Source organism: Rana temporaria, chromosome 6 (genome assembly GCF_905171775.1).
Source record: "Rana temporaria chromosome 6, aRanTem1.1, whole genome shotgun sequence".
NCBI classification, from domain to species: Eukaryota; Metazoa; Chordata; class Amphibia; order Anura; family Ranidae; genus Rana; species Rana temporaria.
The window spans coordinates 11,506,591-11,525,380 of NC_053494.1; the positions used below are offsets into that span (position 1 = coordinate 11,506,591).

Genomic DNA, 18,790 nt, shown 5'->3' on the forward strand with positions numbered 1-18,790 from the left:
GGAAAGGGTTAACATCGAGGGGGCAATCAAGGGGTTAACTGTGCGCCTAACTACGTGTAACTTGTGTGCTGCTTTTACTAATAGATGTGGCTGAAAACACAATCCCATTTCCGCTCTGTGTACAGAGCTCTGTGTTGTTAATAAACACAGGGCTCTGTACTGTCGTTCGCCAAGCCGCTCAGCAGGCCCCAGCCATAAACGATTGGCCAGGAAGACCTGCTAACTGACTTGTGCTGTAGCCAATGACAGCGACTCCCGCCCTGAAATGCTGGATCACATACAAGTACGAGATCCAGCGCAGCGGGGGGGCCACCCTGCCGCAGTAAAAATGGCGGTGGGCGGTCCGCAAGCGGGTAAGTAACATAAAGCAGACCCCCAAGCTGTCCCCATAAGCCCATTATAGAAAAAGTTTTCCTGAAATAATCACATGACACATTGGGGGCGGAGCTTGTAGAAAATGGTGGCACCATGTACGGGTCGGCATGGATACTAAATACATTCCTGAGGGTAACACAGAAAAAGACAACCAATCAGTAAGCAGAACTCTGGACTGTGCTGCTCGGGATGATGAGAATCGTTCCAGGGGAACCCTCAGGATGGGTCGTGTATGTACAAAGTCCCCTGTAATATCCCCCTCCTGTCTGGGGGGGTCTCAGGCCTCCTGTCTGGGGGGGGTCTCAGGCCTCCTGTCTGGGGGGGGGGGGCCCTCCTGTTGGATGGTTCTAGTTTCGGCCCAACAGACGTCTCCTCCACTCTTTATGTAGGAGGTCTCTCTCCTTTCGGATCCCTTGCAGGACACTCTGGTTCTCCTGGGCCCTCCGGATCAGGTAGGGCAGCACAGAATCCACCGATCCATACGGAATAGACTTATACACCAAATAGCCCGCCTGACCTGGAGGAGGGGTAGAAAAAAGAAGTCACATTATTAGCTAGATTGAGACACATTGGCCTAAACTTGCGGCGGCGTAGCCTAGCGTGTTTAGGCTACGCCGCCGTAAGTTAGCTAGGCAAGTACATGATTCACAATGTACTTACCTGCTAAGTTACGGCGGCGTAGCCTAAATCGGCGGGCGTAAGGGCGCCTAATTCAAATGTGTTTGAGGGGGGCGTGTTTAATGTTAATGGGGCTTGACCTTACGTTTTTTGCGAACTGTGCATGTGCCGGGCTCCTACGTTTCCCAGTGTGCATTGCGGCTAAGTACGCCGCACGGGCCTATTGATTTTGACGTGGACGTAAACGACGTAAATCCCGATTCACGGACGACTTACGCAAACGACGTAAAAAATTCGAATTTCGGCGCGGGAACGGCGGCCATACTTGACATTACTATTCCAATAGGGCCTAGCTCTAACTTTAGGCGGCCTATCTCTTACGTAAACGGCGTAAAAAAGTACTGCGTCGGCCGGGCGTACGTTCGTGAATCGGCGTATCCCCTCATTTACATATTCTACACCGACCGCAATGGAAGCGCCGCCTAGCGGCCATCCAAAATATTGCAATCTAAGATAGGACGGCGCAAGCTCCTGCGCCCCTTTATGGACGCACCGCCACTGCATCAAGGGGTGTGTTGGACCTCCGCAGACAGACCGATGCTTCCACACAGAGAGCAAGGCTCCTTTTAGCCTCTATTCATTATAGCTGGATATGGAGAGTCCTAACAGGAAACCTACCCAGCGTGAGGGAGACGTGGTCACACATGCCCAGCAACTGTCCGAAACACACCGCTCCGCTGTGCTTGTCAATGGCGAGTTCCGTCATCCTGGAATCGGAAAAAAAATCGCATCTTACTGATTGGTGACAGAACCGCCAAATACACAAATATATCTTCCACTAGACCAGGGTTTGACAAATTTGCTTGGAATCTAGGAGCCAGCTAAAAAAGTTAGGAGCCAGAAAATGCGCCCCGTCCCGACGAGCTTGCGCGCAGAAGCGAACACATACGTGAGCAGCGCCCACATATGTAAACGGTGTTCAAACCACACATGTGAGGTATCGCCGCGATTGGTAGAGCGAGAGCAATAGTTCTAGCCCTAGACCTTCTCTGTAACTCAAAACATGCAACCTGTAGATTTTTTTAAACGTCGCCTATGAAGATTTTAAAGGGTAAAAGTGTGTCGGCATTCCACGAGCGGACGCAATTTTGAAGCGTGACATGTTGGGTATCAATTTACTCGCCGTAATATTATCTTTCATAATATAAAAAAAAAATGGGGATAACTTTACTGTTGTCTTATTTTTTAATAAAAAAAAGTGTAATTTTTTCCCCAAAAAAGTGCGCTTGTAAGACCGCTGCGCAAATACGGCGCGACAGAAAGTATTGCAACGATCGCCATTTTATTCTCTAGGGTGTTAGGATAACAAATATATATAATGTTTGGGGGTTCTAATTAAAAGGAAGAAGATGGCAGTGAAAATAGTGAAAAATTACATTAGAATTGCTGTTTAACTTGTAATGCTTAACTTGTAATACCAACGGCCACCACCAGATGGCGCCAGCTCACACATCTGATGGTAATAACTTGTAATACCAACGGCTCACCACCAGATGGCGCCCTTCCAAGCCAAGTCGCCAGGACCCTATTTCTAGTCGCCATGGCGACCGGGATTTGTCGAGCCCTGCACTAAATCATCTGACACAAAAAGACAAAAATATTTGTTTGATTTGCTAGAAATCCAGTGAGTTCCTAACTTCTTGTTTTAGCCGACAACGCTGCCTCTGCTGCACCGAAATCCCGAGCAGTGTTGTCAGCCCCGCCGGAGTTTCCCTCTTCTGGACGACAGAACTAACCCCCCCCCCACCTTCCTTGATCTCCGTAACTTATGGCGGAGCCGTTCTGTAGACCAGCAGAGAAGAATCGCTGTCAGCGAAGAATTGTCAGAACTTGGCGCTTGTACTTACCTGCGCGCCGCGTGAAGAACGGACTCCTCGTTGTGACTGGCGACGATGAGGTTATAACGCCGCCCCTCCCGTCCAATCAGATCCAGCAACTTATCCAGGGAGCCATTGTAACTAAAGGATGTAGAGGGTAAAAGTTCATGAGAAACGGATTGTGAGAAAGAGACAGAGGGCCAGATTCTCAAAGATCCTGCGGCGGCGTCGCGTAAGCCATTTACACTCCGCCGCCCCAACTTACAGGAGCAAGTGCCATATTCCTCAAGCACTTGCTCCGTAGTTTGCGGCGGCGTAGTGTAAAAGGGCCGGCGTATCCCCGCGTAATTCAAAGGGGGCGGCTTATATTTAAATTAAGCGCGCGCCCGTGCCGATCGAACTGCGCATGCGCCGGGCTAAAAATAGCCCAGTGCGCATGCTCCAGTTCTCGACGGAAAACGTCAATGACGCCGACGCGTGCGTCATTAACGTAAAGTCGTATTCAAGAACGACTTACGAAAACGACGTACCCGACGGGAAAAGATGACGCGGATCCGACGCCATACTTAACATGGCATACGTAGGACTGGCGTAAGGTTACCCCTCATATAGCAGGGGTAACCTTACGCTTACGCAAAGACGTAAGCGACGGATACGCGACGCGATTTCGTTCGGGAATCGGCGTATCAGGCTCATTTGCATAAACAAATGAGACCTGAACTTAAACGCCACCTAGCGGCCGGCGCCGAATTACATTTAAGATCCGACAGTGTAAGTGACTTACAACTGTCGGATCTACAGCGTATCTATGCGAAAATGATTCTAGGAATCACTCGCATCGATACGCGGGCCAAAAAAGAGAGATACGGTGGAGTTTCCTGAGATTCTCCGTCGTAACTCTTCTGAGAATATGGCCCAGAGAAGAGAAGAGAATATGAAGTAGGCGTACCTTCGGTTAGTGGCTTCCCAGTCTGGCTGTATGGGGTCGGGGTTCCCCTTTACTTTAGCCAACTTCCTCTCCTTGTCCATGTACGCCCCACGCACCAACTTCACCCCGAAACACAGACCCAGACCCGCCGCTGTGTCCAAATCCTGGGACAGGTTCCGTAACGAATCCTACAGGAGCAAAGCTGGTACTGAGTCATTCGATCCGAACCCCGGGCGCTTTTTTTAACCACTTGAGCCCCGGAAGAATTTACCCCCTTCCTGACCAGAGCACTTTTTGCGATTCGGCGCTGCGTCGCTTTAACTGACAATTGCGCGGTCGTGCGACGTGGCACCCAAACACAATTGACGTCCTTTTTTCCCCACAAATAGAGATTTCTATTGGTGGTATTTGATCACCTCTGCGGTTTTTATTTTTTTAGGCTATAAACAAAAATAGAGCGACAATTTTGAAAAAAAAAAAAGCAATATTTTTTACTTTTTGCTATAATAAATATCCCCCAAAAATATATATAATTTTTTTCCCCCCTCAATTAAGGCCAATATGGCCAATAAGGCCTTCTACATATTTTTGGTAAAAAAAAAAAAAAAAATATTGATTGGTTTGCACAAAAGTCATAGGCCCAGATCCACAAAGAAATTACGCCGCGTATCTATTGATACGCCGCGTAATATCTAAGATGCCCCGTCGTATCTTTGTTTTGTATCCACAAAACAAGATACGACTGAATGTGGGCTCGATCCGACTGACGTACTTCTTAGTACGCCGTCGGATCTTAGGTGCATATTTACGCTGGCCGCTAGGTGGCACTTCCGTCGATTTCCGCGTCGAGTATGCAAATTAGCTAGATACGCCAATCCACAAATGTACGTCCGCCTGGTGCTTTTTTTTTACGTCGTTTACGTAAGGCTTTTTTCGGCGTAACGTTACCTCTGCTCTATGAGGCGTACGCAATGTTAAGTATAGACGTCGGGCCAGCGTCGAATTTTCCGTTGTGTACGTCGTTTGCGTAAAACATTCGCGAATAGGGCTTTGCGTAGAATTACGTTCACGTCGAAAGCATTGGCTTGTTGCGGGTTAATTTCGAGCATGCGCACTGGGATACCCCCACGGACCGCGCACGCGCCGTTCAAAAAAAACGTTGATTACGTCAGGTCAATAGGAATTACCATAAAACACGCCCTCATCCATTTGAATTGCGCGACCTTACGCCGACACAGTTACACTACGCCGCCGTAACTTACGCCGCAAATTCTTTCAGGATTCGGAAAATACGCTGTAAGTTACGGCTGCGTAGTGTATCTGAGATGCGCTACGCCGGACGTATAGATGCGCCAAGGTACGTGGATCTGGCCCATAGTGTCTACAAAATAGGAGGTGGTTTTATGGCATTTTTATTATTTATTTTTTTTCATACTAGTTATGGCGGCGATCAGCGGTTTTTTATTTTTTATGCCATAAAAAAAAAAGAGCGACAATTTTGAAAAAAATAAGCAATATTTGTAACTTTTTGCTATAATAAATATTCCCCAAAAATATATATAAAAAAATGTTTTCCTCAGTTTAGGCCGATACGTATTCTTCTACATATTTTTGGTAAAAAAAAAATCGCAATAAGCGTTTATTGATTGGTTTGCGCAAAAGTTATAGCGTCTACGTGTTTCGTCTGAACGGACGCCATGACAGGGGCCACAGAGATGATCTTGCTTTTTACGATATGTGAGTAGAATACTTTCCCTTGCTGTTTTTTCATTATTTATGTGTTCATATATGCACATTGGCCCACATTCACAAAGGAGATACGATGGAGTATCTCAGATACTCCGTCGTATCCCTGTTTCTATCCATGCGACTGATTCATAGAATCAGTTACGCATAGATATCCCTAAGATCCGACAGGTGTAATTGTTTTACACTGTCGGATCTTAGGATGCAGTACCGCGGCCGCCGCTGGGGGAGTTTGCGTCGTAAACCAGCGTCAGGTATGAAAATTAGGAGTTACGGCGATCCACGACGGTTTTTCGCGTTCGCTACGTCGCCGCTAGTCTAGTTTCCCGTCGCAAAGTTAGTCGTCGTTTTGGGTGCCTTAACTTTAGACAGCAAACGTATTGCTGTCTAAAGTATGGCTGTCGTTCCCGCGTCTAAATGTAAAATTTCACGTCGTTTGCGTAACACGCCTGGGAATACGGAAGTACGCTACGCACGTCGCCGATCGCAAAAATGACGTCAGTTCGCGCAAAGCACGGGAGCGCGCCTAATTTAAATGGTACCCACCCATTCGATTTGGACCACCTTGTGCCGGACGTATTTACGATACACCGCCGCAAGTTTCCAGGTAAGTGCTTTGTGGATCGGGCACTAAAACTGAAAACTTGCGGAGGTGTAACGTAAACGGCTTACGTTACACGGGCGCAATTGTACCTGAATCTGGCCCATAATTTTTAAGTATTTATTTAGTTTGTGATATGCACGTGACCCAAATTAATATTTATTTTGATAGCGTAACACAGATTGTTTATTTTGTATATAAAAATACATGAGTGGCGATAAGTATGAATGCCGATTAGAGGCTGGTTCTCTTTTTAATGGCTTATTACCAAAGAAGCCCAAAAACGTATCCTTCGTTATCAAGCTGGAAGGATGGGGGGTGAATGTTGGTTATTAAAATTTTACTTAAATTTTATTTCAATTTGCACGAGTCAATCTCAGTTTATAAATGTCTTGGCTGTAATTCACAGGAAGTACCTTCAAATAGCACTGGTAGGTGTTCCAGATCCACGGCTCCTGGCGGTTGCACTGAGCCATCATGGCCATGGTGACCAGACTGAGAGCGGGGTTCATGTACGTATACTCCGCGTCCACCAAGACCCGCACTTGTTTCTGCTTGGCATGCTGGGAGAGAAAACAGGAGATGATCAGGGGTGTTATACCTCGCCTATTACTAAACAGTTATAACGTTTCTTCTACATTAACCACTTAAGACCGACGTAAATGTGCAGGAGGCGGTCCTTAAGTAGTTAATGCAGATAAAACCAGATTATGACTTAAGCCTCCGGGCCTTCCTTTCAGTCTTGCACAGTTGCACCGGCTCCTCTCCGGAACTGAAACAGGTTACTCTGATTTCGCTGCACATCGTGAGCTTCTCACAATGTGCGTTAGAAACTGCAGCAAGCCAGGTAGAACCCACCTAATTTCCTGGCTGGAGAACTTCCAGCATCATGTAGCCGGTACCTCCCCAGCCTGACTGTCCCTGGCCTGCTTCTTTCATTGACTGGATCTCAGTTTTTCATAGAGGCTCAGCATGGCATATGGGCATTACCTAGGCTCGTCTGCAGGCCAAAAGAAGCCTGCCTAGGCTGTAGGAGTTGGCCACTCTGGGAGGTCGGGGAGGGGAGGGAGCAGGGCAGTTGGAGTCCACTGTAGGGGGGGGGGGGGCTTTATGAAGTCCATCGCCATGGCACTGTTGTTGGAAATGTTGGATTCCACTACTTTAGGATGGAGGGGTATGGATTCTACCACTGTGGCACTGTGGGGGGTTTCAGAGTCCACTAATGTAGGGCAGGGTGTGAGGGTGTAAGGAGACCACCACAGTAGCTCTGGGGGGGCAGGGTGTTGGAGTCCATCACTGTAGTAGAGCGGGTGGAAGGTGTATGGAGTCTACCACGGTGGAACTGTGGGGCGAATGTTGGAATCCACCACTCACTGTAGGAGGGGTGTAGGGAGTCCACAACTGTGGCAATGTGGGGGGGGTTGTTGGAGTCCATCACTGTAGAGGCGGAGTGTATGGAGTCCACAACTGTGGCACTATGGGCGGGATGTTGGAGTCCACCACTGTAGGGGCGGAGTGTATGGAGTCCACCACTGTAGAGGCAGAGTGTATGGAGTCCACTACTGTAGAGACAGAGTGTATGGAGTCCACCACTGTAGAGGCAGAGTGTATGGAGTCCACCACTGTAGAGGCAGAGTGTATGGAGTCCACCACTGTAGAGACAGAGTGTATGGAGTCCACCACTGTAGAGGCAGAGTGTATAGAGTACACCACTTTAGAGGCAGAGTGTATGGAGTCCACCGCTGTAGAGGCAGAGTGTATGGAGTCCACCACTGTAGAGGCAGAGTGTATGGAGTCCACCACTGTAGGGGCGGAGTGTATGGAGTCCACCACTGTAGGGGCGGAGTGTATGGAGTCCACCACTGTAGGGGCGGAGTGTATGGAGTCCACCACTGTAGGGGCGGAGTGTATGGAGTCCACCACTGTAGGGGCGGGATGTTGGAGTCCACCACTGTAGAGACAGAGTGTATGGAGTCCACCACTGTAGAGGCAGAGTGTATGGTGTCCACCACTGTAGGGGCGGAGTGTATGGAGTCCACCACTGTAGGGGCGGGATGTTGGAGTCCACCACTGTAGAGGCAGAGTGTATAGAGTACACCACTGTAGAGGCAGAGTGTATGGAGTCCACCACTGTAGAGGCAGAGTGTATGGAGTCCACCACTGCAGAGGCAGAGTGTATGGAGTCCACCACTGCAGAGGCAGAGTGTATGGAGTCCACCACTGTAGAGGCAGAGTGTATGGAGTCCACCGCTGTAGAGACAGAGTGTATGGAGTCCACCACTGCAGAGGCAGAGTGTATGGAGTCCACCACTGCAGAGGCAGAGTGTATGGAGTCCACCACTGTAGAGGCAGAGTGTATGGTGTCCACCACTTTAGGGGCGGAGTGTATGGAGTCCACCACTGTAGAGGCGGAGTGTATGGAGTCCACCACTGTAGAGACAGAGTGTATGGAGTCCACCACTGTAGAGGCAGAGTGTATGGAGTCCACCACTTTAGAGGCAGAGTGTATGGAGTCCACCGCTGTAGAGGCAGAGTGTATGGAGTCCACCACTGTAGAGGCAGAGTGTATGGCGTCCACCACTGTAGGGGCGGAGTGTATGGAGTCCACCACTGTAGAGGCGGAGTGTATGGAGTCCACCATGGTGGCCATACGCACCACCATTGCCAACTTTGCAGCACTTATTATTTTTGCATTGATCATTGATCATTTGCTATTCATTTTCTAGGCAGCAGTGGTGGCACAAGCTCAGAATTACCGGTAATTATTTTATGTGAAGAACTGAGTCAGGCCAGTAACAAGCCAGCAAAAGAAGCCAAAAAACCCCATCAAAATCCCAGTTATGCCAAGCAGTGGAATATAAACTGTGCGTTTCTGCTCTGACAAAGTGACTTTGTAGATTGTCTCTGTCTTTTAAAGGAAATCCCCACTATTTCTCTTATAATAAAGCCATAGTATTATACCTACCTTTCCAACCCGGCTGAGCCTGCGAACTGAGTTTTGTAGGTGACGGTTCTGTTCCTCCGACAGAAAGGAGAAAGTGGAGTCCTGCAGAAAAGATGGGAAAGGCGTAGAAGCGGTTGGTTGTATCAGAGCTACTGACCACCGACGTACAAGTGTGCTATTCTCTCCGGGTCATAGACACTCACCTCGCCCTCCATGATGGACAATATCCTGTGCGGACTAAGCTCCTTCCTCTGAGATGGATCAGACAAACACACCGACAGAACTTTCTAAATGAATGGAAAACAACACAATCAGTGCCATTTACTGTTTACAGATAAAGGCAGACTAGAACAGTCTACAGTTCATAATGAACTTCCTTTACTCTCCCCTCTCGCTTGCCACAGTGCACAGCTGTGGAACTACATAGACTTTAATGCAGCAGAATCGCCCATAGTTTTTGCGCTACATATATATGTCTGTCTACTGTTCATAGCTGGGGACCACAAAGTACCGTATTTAAAATCAGGGGAAAATCGTGGGTGCGCGATATACGCCGATACCCCGCCGATCCCCACTGTCTCCGACATTGTCTGAGCCGAGCCGAGTGTACTCTGCACTCGGCTAGGCTCGGCTCTGCCCGCAGCCACGCGAGAGGAGCCGAGTGTGCAGGAAATCCGGCTCTGCACAGCGCCAAATTCGAACACACGACGCTGCAACCCCTCGACGGACACCCACAAGCTCGACGGACCCTGCCGCAGACGGACACCCACAAGGCTCGACGGACCCCGCGCAAGGCCGCAGACGGACGCCGATGGACGCCGGGCAAGACAGCAGACGGACCCCGCGCAAGGCTGGACGGACCCGCGCAAGGCCGCAGACGGACGCCGGACAAGGCCGCCGATGGACGCCGGGCAAGACATCCAAAATGTAAGTTTTTCCCTAAACTTCCCTCCTCAGCTTGGGGTGCGCGCTATACGCCGGCGCGCGGTATATGCCTATAAATACGGTCGTTTAAGGATAGGTAAAGGCAGACTGGAACCTTCTACGTTCATGGCCGGGGACCATGAACTAGCTTGAGCACAAGTGTGAGACTCTACTCACAGGATCCTGGCACAAAATCAGTCCATAGGTGCAGCCTCTTGTGACGTATTCCAGTTTTCAAAGTAGCACCCTCCCTCCCTTTCTCATGTCACCAATCCATTCCCAGGTCACCAATCCATTCCCTCTGGAGGAAAAATAGACAATCTCTCCAGGGCTCCAGACCATTTGTACCAGAAAGCTAGCCACCATATGGGCACCCCCTCCATCCCGGGATGGATTAGACCAGGGATCCTCAAACTATGGCCCTCCAGCTGTTGCGGAACTACACATCCCATGAGGCCTTGTAAGACTTTGACATTAACAGACATGACTAGGCATGATGGGAATTGTAGTTCCTGAACAACTGGAGGGCCGTAGTTTGAAGACCCATGGATTAGACCCTGCTTCAGGCTCGTCATCTGAATTCTCCCATAGGATGCATTAAGGTGAAAAAAACAGGCCCTTTAAGCAGATCAAATAAAACAAAAAAATTTACTTTAGATTAACTATAAAGATTACCGTATTTCCCGGCGTATAAGACTGGGCGTATAAGACGACCCTCTATTTTTCCAAGAATAATTTTGGTTTTGGGATATACTCGCCATATAAGACTACCCCCTTCCTACTAGTCTTTCTGGAAGCTGAGGGGTAGCCGGAACAACCGCTGACAGGAACAGGCATTTTTCAAATCTCACTGTGCTATTACATTACATTACATGCCTCCACTGTGCCATCACTTGCCTCCACTGTGCCATCATTTGCCCCCACTGTGCCATCACTTGCCCCCACTGTGCCATCACTTGCCTCCACTGTGCCATCACTTGCCCCCACTGTGCCGGCCAAGACGATCTCCCTACCTTATTTCTTTGCAGATTCTGGCTTCCAGGATGCGGGCATCCATGATTCAAAAGCCGCGCCTTCTCCTCAGACTGTTCCGTGATAGGCGGGAAACATAAATTTTCCCTGCAGTGCCTCTGTTCAGTGTTCCGCCTATCATGGATGTCCTCTCGTCCGAGGATGAGAAGGTATCCGTGATAGGCGGAATACTGAACAGAGGCCCTGCTGGGAAAATTTGTGTTCCGCCTATCACGGAACAGTCTGAGGAGGAGGCGTGGCTTTCAAATCATGGATGCCCGCAGCCTGACGGAGACTGTCATCGGCGTATAGGACGACCCCCGACTTTGGATGCATTTTTTTGCATCCAAAAGGTCGTCTTAGGCCCCATGCACACAAGACGCTGGTAAACTCGAGTTCAGAGGCATTTGGGCATTTTTTTTCAACTGCCCCTGAACACATTTAATGTTATCCTATGTGTCCATGCACACATTCACGTTTTTTTGCGTTTTAAAGCAGTTGGGTTTAGGCTCGTTTTTTAAGACGCAAAATTTTGGGTTCAGAGTCAGACCCAAACGTTTTTGCGTTTCAAAGCTTTGGGAGGGTCTACAATGTCTTTTTTATGAACGCTGATAGCCGCAAACGCGGTAAAACGCCGCTAAACGCGACAAAACGCCGCAAAATTCGCGGCAAAAACTGGCCTTTTAAATGCCGGTTTTTGCCTTGGGGCATGGGGCCTTATACGCTGGAAAATACGGTATATGAGTTTTCAGTTGTTTGAGTTTACATCAACTTTAGACAGAAAGGGAGCCTTTATCAGGAGCCTTTTATTTGTGGATTACGTGTCCTTTAGGGCTCAGGCTGCGCTCATAATTAATGGGCCGCTGGCCTGTTTACCGGGATTATTAATTGTGATTAGGACCTTGTTACTAGATGCTGAGTCTGCGATTGATGACGACCTCCTTCTGATTAAAAAAATCTAAAGACTTGCACAACTGCAAATTACATACTAAAGCAATCTTTAACCTAAGGGTTCATTTGGAGTCTGGAGTCCTGGGCAGCAGCCCATTTTGCCCTTATTGTAGCCCATTATTGTAACCCGCCACTGGCTCTTATGCAGGGTTGGTCCTAGGGGGTAGGCCGTAGAAGTGACTGCCTTCAACACTTCCGTATGAGGTTGGCGCAAAAAGGGCAAGACCTGCAATCCATACTGCTGATGTAGTTATCAGCTCATGAAGGGAGGGGGCGCACTTTGGGCTTTTCACCTTGGGTGCTAGAGGACTTTGTCCCGCCTCTGCCATCATGCTCTCAGTTTAGGCTCTCCATCTATTTCCTCCCACTGCCCATCATCAGTCTCTCACTCACGCACAGATCAGCACTCATGAGCGCTGTGATCTTCAACTGCATCATGGGACGATCGCCACCCGAGGATGAGAGATCCACACAGTTCAACATGACATCTTCATTCTGCTCGTACCAGCGCTCCCTGCCAATCAGAAGAGATATAGACAAAAAGTACCAATATATGTATTAAGCAAGCTGAAGACTTTGGCATATCTTCAATTGCCTTAAACAAATTACATTTTTTCAGTACAGTGAGGATAGGTAAAACCTCCCCCATTGATCTGATTACCCTCACTTCCTGCGTGGTCACCAAGACAGGAAGTAAGGGGGAACACAAAAAAAAGAAGGGATACCTTCTAAAAATCCCTGGGGCGGACTTTTAAGGCACAGTAAACAATGAAGAAGCGAAGCAAAAATAAAAATATTTTATTGAAAAAAGTACATAGTATGAAAAGAGCATTCAAAATAAATTTAAAAATCATATGTAATGATACACAATATACAGCGAGCCCTTGTTCATCAATGCGTTTCACCGTTAGGCTTCATCAGGACACAATCAGGGTTGAAAAATAGCAAAAAAGAGAGCGGGTCTCACTGTCTGAAATAAAACACATCGGTGCTTGTTAGGATGTGTGTTATTACTATTACCATAATTTTAAAACACGTGTTTTATTTCAGACAGTGAGACCCGCTCTCTTTCTTGCTACGCTTGAACCCCGATTGTGTCCTGATAAAGTCTAATGGTGAAATGCGTAAGTATCTGCATTTCAATAGTGTATTTGGTTGCCTACTTGGCCATCAGCTTGAAAATTGCTGCTTACCCAGCTTTGCCCTCTCCCAGGTCTTCCTCAATGGGCACAGCCAACATGGGCCGAATACCTAATTTTCTCAACCTTTCCATACACGCCTGAATTTCCGGAAAGGTCTCCCCAGCAACAAACTGTCCGTACACGGTGCCTCTCATACCCCATTCGAAGACACGGCGACCCATAAGCCTGCGGGAGACCACCATGAGCTGGAGAGATAGTAAAAGGGGTCAGTTATACAGTACAATTTCCAACGTACAGCCTTTTAAATGACAGGTAAGTCTTACATTACGACATAATATATATGAAGAGCAAATAGTAAAACCTTAAAAACTACATAAATGTTTCAAAAGTTTTTCATGTAAAATATAGATAGTAACATCAGACTCTATGGTACCTCCGGAGGTTGCTAGGGACCCATTGCAATTTATGCCTCTTAGATAAGTAACCACTGATAGCAATGAAATTCTTCCCACTGATCACCAATGTAAGGGATATTCTTCCCACTGATCACCAATGTAAGGAACATTCTTCCCACTGATCACCAATGTAAGGAACATTCTTCCCACTGATCACCAATGTAAGGAACATTCTTCCCACTGATCACCAATGTAAGGAACATTCTTCCCACTGATCACCAATGTAAGGGACATTCTTCTCACTGATCACCAATGTAAGGGACATTCTTCCCACTGATCACCAATGTAAGGAACATTCTTCCCACTGATCACCAATGTAAGGGACATTCTTCCCACTGATCACCAATGTAAGGAACATTCTTCTCACTGATCACCAATGTAAGGAACATTCTTCCCACTGATCACCAATGTAAGGGACATTCTTCCCACTGATCACCAATGTAAGGGACATTCTTCCCACTGATCACCAATGTAAGGAACATTCTTCCCACTGATCACCAATGTAAGGAACATTCTTCCCACTGATCACCAATGTAAGGAACATTCTTCCCACTGATCACCAATGTAAGGGATATTCTTCCCACTGATCACCAATGTAAGGAACATTCTTCCCACTGATCACCAATGTAAGGAACATTCTTCCCACTGATCACCAATGTAAGGAACATTCTTCTCACTGATCACCAATGTAAGGAACATTCTTCCCACTGATCACCAATGTAAGGAGTATTCTTCCCACTGATCACCAATGTAAGGAACATTCTTCCCACTGATCACCAATGTAAGGGACATTCTTCTCACTGATCACCAATGTAAGGGACATTCTTCCCACTGATCACCAATGTAAGGAACATTCTTCCCACTGATCACCAATGTAAGGGACATTCTTCCCACTGATCACCAATGTAAGGGACATTCTTCCCACTGATCACCAATGTAAGGGACATTCTTCCCACTGATCACCAATGTAAGGAACATTCTTCTCACTGATCACCAATGCAAGGGACATTCTTCCCACTGATCACCAATGTAAGGAACATTCTTCTCACTGATCACCAATGTAAGGGACATTCTTCCCACTGATCACCAATGTAAGGGACATTCTTCTCACTGATCACCAATGTAAGGAACATTCTTCTCACTGATCACCAATGTAAGGGACATTCTTCTCACTGATCACCAATGCAAGGGACATTCTTCTCACTGATCACCAATGTAAGGAACATTCTTCTCACTGATCACCAATGTAAGGGACATTCTTCCCACTGACCACCAATGTAAGGGACATTCTTCCCACTGATCACCAATGTAAGGAACATTCTTCTCACTGATCACCAATGTAAGGGACATTCTTCTCACTGATCACCAATGTAAGGGACATTCTTCCCACTGATCACCAATGTAAGGGACATTCTTCCCACTGATCACCAATGTAAGGAACATTCTTCCCACTGATCACCAATGTAAGGGACATTCTTCTCACTGATCACCAATGTAAGGAGCCCTTTCTAGCCTAAAATGTCTGACATCGTAGCTAAACAGAATGTATTTTGCAGATTTAAATGAAAGTTTCCGCAGCGATATAGGAGCCTAATTTCTTCATGGTGTCTGTAGCTCTTCCACAAAAAGTGACCTACCTTCTCAGAATTCTTCACCAGGCTAGGGAAGGAGCACATCCGAAATATAAGAAGCCCCCGCATCACCTCCCAGGGGCGCTTCAGTCTGAAGACCCTTCCATCGGAGAAATTCAGCTTTGAGTTGGCCCCATGAGCTGACGCTTTGTGACAAGACCTTCCTATACAGGTCAGTGACAGAGTCCAGGATGGAAGGGGGACCAAGGAAGGCCTGAGATGCAGAGACCGGCCAATAGTCCACATGGCGAGAGCAGGTCCTGTCCTACACCTGACAATGTGACAGACAGGAGAAGGAAGGAGGGGTCGTGCGGTGGCCAATGGCAGCTGGAAACTCCCAGGACAGAAGGGCACGGGAAGACACCAGCTGGTGGCTGTGTAAATAGGTGGGTGACCTCCCAACCATGACAGGTTAACCCTAACCAGCAGAGAAACAATCCAAAATCTGCAACGTGGACAAAATCGCTCACTTCTCCAAACTATCATTTTTTTTTTTTTACAAGAGGTTTTATTAGTACGCAATACAACAGATAAAAAACAATACCTAGGAGGTTACAGTACATAATAGGTCAAATAAATGAGAGGAATTGCTCTAGTCAAATATGAGGTGTCCCTTTATAGGGAAAGGCCCTTCAAAAAATCCAGGGGATCCATTGTTTATGGCAGAAGACAAGGGAACAAAAGTATCCCAACATAGGACTAGGCTTGACTAGATTTAAAGCATTTATCATAGGAAAAAGAGTGAATAAAAATATAATAAAAAACAACAAAAAACAATACAAAACCCACGAACATTATGAAGATAACCAAGTAATTACCAGGGTATTATTTGACCTTTGACCTTTGGGGGAGGTCCCTGTTCCAATTCCTAAATCCTAGCCATATTCTTTAATGGGAAACCCTAACCCTAGCTCTAACCCTAACCCACCCTAACCCCTAACCCCAACCCTAACCCCAACCCTAACCCTAACCCATAAACCCTAACCCTAACCCCAACCCCAACCCTAAATTACCAGGGCAAAGCTTCGTGGACTACTAAGCTGTTAGGCTGCATTCACACCTGAGCGTTTTGTCGCCTGAAGCGCGACGCTCAAAAACGCTAGAGTGGAAAAAATACATTATTCCCTATGGAGATGGTTCACATCTCCACTCCAGAACGCCTGAAGCTCAATCAAATTCCGGACCCTTTTTTAAAGCGCGTATCGGGCGGTTTGGGCGTTTTTGAGCGTTTCCATTTCCCATAGAAAGTAATGGAAACGCTCGATTCAAGCGTCTAGCGCGACAACGAGCGTTTGCTACGGGCGTTTCGTCGCTTTAATTGATAGAACATTTCACCCAGGCAGAAGATCAAAAAAATCTACCAACATAGCAACAAGTGATGTAAAGATGATCATTTTTCCTATTGGCTAAAATAAAAAACGTCGAAGTACAAAAACGTCGGACGACGCTGTATGCAAACGCGCAAATAAGCATGAATACGCGCGACAAAAAAACGACCGAACGACCTACGCTCAGGTGTGAATGCAGCCTTAGAGTGGATACATGGAACAGATCCACAAAGGTGAAGAAGAAAGAAAAAAGTGAGAATGACGAGATAATGGAATAAGGAAAAGAAAAGGAGGGAGGAGTCCACGGGGTCAGCACTAGAAAATCGCTAAATTGAGAGAAGGGCAGTATCAAATCTAGAAGGTTGGGTATATGTAACCCACGGTTGCCAGACTCTAAGGAATTTACTATGGGTATCCGAGAGGATAGCAGTCAACTTTTCGTTCACCATGATATCATTCATGTGATTCTTAACTGCTTCAAAACTGAGTACAGGTGTCTTCCATGCCCTCCCTATGGTTAATTTAGTTGCAGCAAAAAGATGTTGAGCCAGTTGGCGCTCCGGACGAACCGGTTCTGTAACTGGTTTGCCAAGAAGAGCTTCTTAGGGATCCGTCTTGAGATTGACATGGAAGACATTGCGAAGAAGAGTGTAAATTCTGACCCATAACCTGCAAATCCTTGGAAATGACCACCATATGTGTGCCATAGTGCCCTCCTGTGTACATCCCCTGAAACAAAGTGGGGAATAAGTTGGGATAAAGTGTCTGATCTAACCACGGTATAAAACTTTGTAGGCATTTTCTAATATGATAATGTTTTTTGAGGATTTCGAAAGTGTAAAAGTCATTACCTGCCAGTCCTCTGGATATGGTAAAGTCTCAGTGGAGGCTTTTTAGAGGTTGTGATGAACCCTCATCCTCAACAAGACTATGTCCACCGTCAATGCTCCCTCTGTCAAGAACCAGCGCAATCCAAGACTCTTTAGCCCCCCCACAGTCACCAGCCATATTTCAGTGTAGGGTAAAAACTAACAGACTCACTTTATTCAAGCACACGTTACACAGATATCCAACTCTAAGACACTTTCCGCCACCCTTGGATTCAGGGCGGGTTAAACTTAGGGTGACCACGTGTCCCGGATTTGCCCGGGACAGTCCCGAATTTTGCAGGTCTGTCCCGTGCACATTCATTCCAGGACAATACAGTGTCCCGGAACGAAACTGACACAGCCACCCCTCGGGCCAATCTGATGCCCCCAAAAAAGGCCACCACATTACCGCTTTACTCACTGACAGTACTTGTCCTGGCTGGAGGAGCACAATCCCGCCCCCTGCTTGTGATTGGAGAAATCATAAATTCCGCCTCTTGTGTCCAATCACTGTGCTGTGATTCGTTACAGCACAAGCTGATTTTTGGGAAGGGAGGGTGTCCCTGAATGGTAGTTTGGAAATGTGGTCACCCTAGTTAAACTGTCTAATGACAATAGACACACAGGTCAGGTGGGTTCAAACTTCTCATCAGTAAACAGTCTTATCAGCAGGGGGCTGCTGGAGGAATACCCCCCCCCCCCTTCCACATGGACATCCATCCCATAATATACATTTCTTCAAAGGCAGACAGACACAAACAATACAACCACACCCCAAACGATCACAGCAAAGAGTCCGTAACAGCATGAGACAACACACAATATATACATATATAGAACATTGAGTCTGACTAGCACAGATCATAGTGGGGTTCTCATTCACCCTGTGCCCCTATTGGGGACACAGGATGATTTACACATAAGAGGGCCTGGGTAAGCTGGGCACAAAGTTTTCAGTGCTCTCTAAGGTAAGCTGAGTTGCACAAACCCCCCACCCAAAGTGACTCCTGTCACAGAGGTGATCATTGATGAATAGATTAACAAGATAAGTCCCGGCGAGTGTGGACTGGCTCTGCAAAAGCTCTCAAAGGGGGTAAAAGTGTATGGGGTAGGTCGAGATTTTATCAGCTGCTAAAGAAAATGTCTAATTTGCAGGTAGCTATAGTATTCTCGTAAGGGGATATCATGAGAAGAACGTAGGGTGTCAAACCTTAGTATTCTAGTGGGAGTGAAAAAATAATGCATGTCGACATTAGCGATCCACCAGGAGAATTGCGCTGAGTTTTTTCGCACCCTGGGGGGAACAATGGGCAGTGTATTAAACAGTAAGGGGAGGTGCGGTGAGTTCAAACCCGCAGAGTATTTACCAATCTATAATTTTTTACAAATT

General features: G+C 47.1%; 1 protein-coding gene across 1 annotated transcript; it reads right to left on the bottom strand.

The window, feature by feature from the left end:
• Positions 1-686: 686 nt before the first annotated feature.
• PRODH2 (proline dehydrogenase 2) lies at positions 687-15,522 on the bottom strand. Its single transcript, XM_040356184.1, has 10 exons — positions 15,210-15,522; positions 13,169-13,362; positions 12,369-12,489; positions 9,293-9,376; positions 9,111-9,191; positions 6,562-6,708; positions 3,820-3,986; positions 2,901-3,011; positions 1,672-1,760; positions 687-892 (listed from the first exon to the last, which is right to left on the bottom strand). The coding sequence occupies exons 1-10, from the start codon at positions 15,447-15,449 to the stop codon at positions 723-725; spliced, it is 1,404 nt and encodes a 467-aa protein (XP_040212118.1). The 5' UTR covers positions 15,450-15,522; the 3' UTR covers positions 687-722.
• Positions 15,523-18,790: the final 3,268 nt, after the last annotated feature.